Raw genomic sequence first — 4,597 nt, forward strand, 5'->3', positions numbered from 1 at the left:
ATCACATTGGAACCGCATTTAGCTCCAAAGACTGAGTTGTTGTTGCAGCAGGTCTGGAGGAAGAGGAGAACTTTGTGGAGGTTATGTTCTGATCTGAGCAGAGAGAAATAAAACTTGTTCATCAGGGAGTTTTCTTGCAGCTATATTTTGAATTCAGGACTTTGGAATGAAATATGTCAGTTATGGGTGAAAAGGCATGTTGAACCGGTTTTAGCTCCGCCCCTTTACCAGACACCTGAACTAAAGCAGGAAGCAGTTTGTGATTGTTGCTTCCTGCAGAGAGACTCCCAGACGATCAGATTCACCTTCAGACCAAACTAGCAGCTTCCTCTGAGTGAGTCCAGCTGCAGGAGAGAAAAGTGGAAACCTCCAACACTGCTGCTTCAAGCTACTCACACTCCACACACTGAAGGTGAGTTGGACCAAGAACACCACTCAGAGTCACTTTGAGGGAAGTTAGTAGAGGAGGGAGGGGAGCCATGACTGACTGGACCTTCTGTGTTTTCAGCTTCACTCAGAGACTAAATGGCTTCCAGGTTAGAGAAGGATCTCTGCTGTCCGGTCTGTCAGGACGTCTTTAAGGATCCAGTTGTTCTGTCATGTAGTCACAGCTTTTGTAAGGAGTGTCTGAAGAACTGCTGGACAGTAGGAGATGAACGACCATGTCCTTTTTGTAGGAAGCAGTCAAGCACAGATGATCCTCCCTGTAATCTGGTTCTGAAGAACCTGTGTGAGACCTTCTTACAGCAGAGAGAGCAGAGAGCTTCAGAGGATCTCTGCAGTCTGCACTCTGAGAAACTCAGACTCTTCTGTCTGGACCATCAGCAGCCAGTGTGTGTCGTCTGCAGAGATTCAGAAAAACACACCGAGCACAGATTCAGACCCATCGATGAAGCTGCTCAGCAACACAAGAAGAAACTTCAGGATACTCTGGAACCTTTGAAGAAGAAGCTGAAGCTCAGGAAGAAAGTTCAAGAGGAGTTTGATCAGACAGCAGAACACATGAAGGTCCAGGCCCGACACACAGAGAGGCTGATTAAGGAGCAGTTTAAGAAGCTTCATCAGTTTCTAGCAGAGGAAGAGGAGGCCAGGCTGGCTGCACTGAGGGAGGAAGAGGAGCAGAAGAGAGGGATGATGAAGGAGAAGATGGAGGCTCTGAGCAGAGAGATAGCAGCTCTTTCAGACACAGTCAGAGCAACAGAGGAGGAGCTGAGAGCTGAAGACATCTCATTACTACACAACTACAAGGCTGCAGTGGAAAGAGTCCTGCGCTGCCCCCTGCTGGAGGATCCACAGCTGCCCTCAGGAGCTCTGATAGACCTGGCCTTCAACATCTGGAGCAACATGAAGAACATGGTGTCCTACACTCCTCTCATCCTGGACCCAAACACTGCTCATCCAGATCTCACTCTGTCTGAAGATCTGACCATTGTGACAGGACGAGAGAAACAGAAGCTTCCTGATAATCTAGAGAGGTTCAAGTCTTGGTTTACTGTCCTGAGTTCTGAGGGCTTTAACTCAGGGAACCACAGCTGGGATGTCTTTGTTGGAGACAGTAAAGTCTGGGAGCTTGATGTGTCAGAAGAGTCTGTCCAGAGGAAGGGAAAGATACAGTATCTGTTGTTCCATATTGTAATGTTGTTTGGAGTGAAGTTATGTTTGTTCATTAATTTCCAATGGAAGAATACTTGCTGATGAATTGCAACTACTCCTCCCACACGCGGTGGTGTATTTAGGGACCGTCAACAAACCTTTGAACCAAGCTCTCTTAGACTTTAGACTTTTAGACTTTAGACAGATTTTGTTTGTCATTTTGTTTACACAAGTGTAAAACAAAAAGAAATTTTGTTTGGAAACAGTTCACTGGACATTTCATCTTTTAAAAGTGCAGCCTTGAAAAATAGTAAAAATGAATGTAAATTTACAGTACTAACATTTTTTTTTCTTGAGAAACAAAAATCAATAAATTCCTCATCTTATGACCAGCTAAGACCAAACTAATATATAATCTTGTCAATAGATAACATGTGTAAGGCACACTTGTTTTTATGTGAATTTAAGCTATTTTAAATTTTTAAGATATTTTTTAAAGACAAAAGTTGGGACTTTTCTGGAACTGCCCACTTAGTTCAACATTGTGAAGAACAAATACTTAAGTATAGTTATTTGTCAATAAAACTATACTTTCTTTTAGCATTAAGGCTGTGCCTCATCAGGCTAATGTAGTAAAACAATTTAAAAAAGAATTTGAGTCAGTGGGTCACATGACCTGGAAGCTATTGAAGAAAAGTCCCAACTTTTGTCTTTAAATATATATTTCTAAATAATATCTATCTAAAAATTGAAAATAGCTTAAAATTGCATAAAAGCAAGTGTGCATTACATATGTTATTTATTTGCTTAGCTGGTCATAAGATAAGGAATTTATTGATTTGTGTTTCTCAAAAGTGTTTGGTTTGTTGACGGTCCCTAACTGCACCACCGCGTTTGGGAGGAGGGAGCAGCTGAGAGAGGCTGGTCGACAGTGGAGTCCCTCAGTCGGATCAACCGTTAGCTAGATCCCGCTTACTCTGCGGAGCTTGAATATCCAACATCCAACTTCAAACCAACTTCACCGCGGTCGTTAGCGACCAAGTTAAGATGAGCCACTTCCTCCAGATTCTGATAGACTACATTGTCGACATCTGTGTCAGTGTGTGCCGCTAACTGAAACACATGGTCTGTCAGAGTGTTGAAACGAAAAATAATAAAGTCAATACTTCTAACGTTAGCATTGCTAAATGTCTCAGCTCACTGACAGCTTCATGGTATGTTGCTATCTTTGTGACTGTGGCCGGTGTCTGCTAACCAACCAATGGGCAGAAGGTGACCCTCTAAGACACACCGCTCCTCATTTGCAGTATGAGGCAGAAATGCAGACAGAAATGTAAAAACCAAAGGCAGAAATAAATAGCATGGAAGAAATAAATAGGGTAAAAAATAAAAAGACAGAATAAACCAGATAAAAATATTATAACATGCACATAAATAAATACTTAAAAAATAAGTAATAAATAAGTTGTTAGAAAATTTATATGTTATCATTTTATTTCAAGTTACAGGTATCGGGAATGTTAAGTGTTGCTCTAATTGAGGTGAGCAAATATTTCTCTCAGGGCCTGGTATTATCCAGCTATGCAGCCGTAGGTGACTGATAACTTCTGACCCCTCCTGATAACATCAGACCCCTCCTGATAACATCAGACCCTTCCTGGTAACGTTTGACCAATCCTGTAATTCCTTTGAAGTCAAATAATAAAAGCAGCAGAAAAGAGAAGTTTGGGCAGAGTTGAGTACAGACTTTTTTAGGGGTCTCATCCTTGGTTTGTCCAATCTCTTTTCTGCTGAAAAGAAAATTTGCTTTGTTTGATTTTCATTTCTAGGACAATAAGTGGTTATGATTATTAACCCTATCAGCGTGGTGCCGTGACCCGGATCCCAACAATTCAACTTGCTGACGATAGGAGCAACACGCTGAAAACCAATGGTGGTCAGAGTCAAGGACCTGATGGGAAAGTCCCAGGGGATAATTTTCTAGCTGGGCCAACGTCATAGGTTAACTCCTTTCGCCAGCGAGGGATTGACGGGATCCGACCGAGAGAAGACTAACCAAACCAAGTAAGTGCTAAGACGGACGGTATAACTTACCACGCAAAGGTAGACAGGTGGTATAGAGTCTCCTGCAATGGTAGACAGGTGGTATTAAGTTTCCTGCAAAGGTAGACAGGTGGTATAGAGTCCCCTGCAAAGGTAGACAGGTGGTATAGAGTCCGCTGCAAAGGTAGATGGGTGATTAAAGTTTGCCGGTGTTAAAGTTAAGAAGGTGAAAAAGTCTTTTAAGGTAGATAAACACAAAAAAAGGCAAAAAGAAAAAGAAAAAATATAATAGGATGGGTTCAGGGAAGAGTAAAAGGGAAGATCCTAGAGGGAATGAGATAGATGGTGCGTGGAAGGTAGATCGATGGAGATCTTTATGTGCTGGCTAGAAACAAGCACTAGTGCAAAAAATAGATAGATAAATAAATAAATGGATTAATAAATAAATAAATAAATGAGCTCCAAATAGCGAGGTGTTGGTATAATACATACGCAAAGTAGATACGAGGTTATTTTGAAAAAATAAATAAATTGATCTAATTTTATGTTTGTCCGTCTTTTAATGTTATGTGTTTCTGTCTTTAAACACTGTTTAGAGGAAGATAGCCTGCGGAGGGGCAGTCAGTGGAGCAGCGACTGCAGCGCTGACTCCAGCTGACAGCCTTCCTCCTGCGCCTGCTTGGTCTCCAACAATATTAGTTTCAAAAAAAAAAAAAAACGAAAAGAACCCGCCAGAAAACTGCTTTAGTCACACAAGCTATGGTAGCGACTGAAAAAGATAGACCACCACCATATAATCCCTTAACCCCCCAGACAGATTTAAAATTCGTAGCTAGACTGTGATGACCTGACTGAATCAGATATTCCAGTATCTACAGACCAGTCTAAAGGATTTTATCCTTTGGTGCAGCAGGTCGCAAATCCTAATGTAGGAGATCAGCAGCCTCCAACAATCACAGTT

The 4,597-nt window shown here is 41.7% G+C and overlaps 1 protein-coding gene across 1 annotated transcript; it reads left to right on the forward strand.

The window, feature by feature from the left end:
• The first annotated feature begins 255 nt into the window (after positions 1–255).
• Positions 256–1,695, forward strand: LOC119781142 (nuclear factor 7, brain-like). Its single transcript, XM_038281525.1, has 2 exons — positions 256–412; positions 509–1,695. Exon 2 carries the CDS (start codon positions 526–528, stop codon positions 1,693–1,695), a length of 1,170 nt encoding a protein of 389 aa, XP_038137453.1. The 5' UTR covers positions 256–412; positions 509–525.
• Positions 1,696–4,597: the final 2,902 nt, after the last annotated feature.

The sequence above is a fragment of the Cyprinodon tularosa genome, unplaced genomic scaffold, assembly GCF_016077235.1.
Source record: "Cyprinodon tularosa strain WSP-4 unplaced genomic scaffold, ASM1607723v1 ctg1717, whole genome shotgun sequence".
NCBI classification, from domain to species: Eukaryota; Metazoa; Chordata; class Actinopteri; order Cyprinodontiformes; family Cyprinodontidae; genus Cyprinodon; species Cyprinodon tularosa.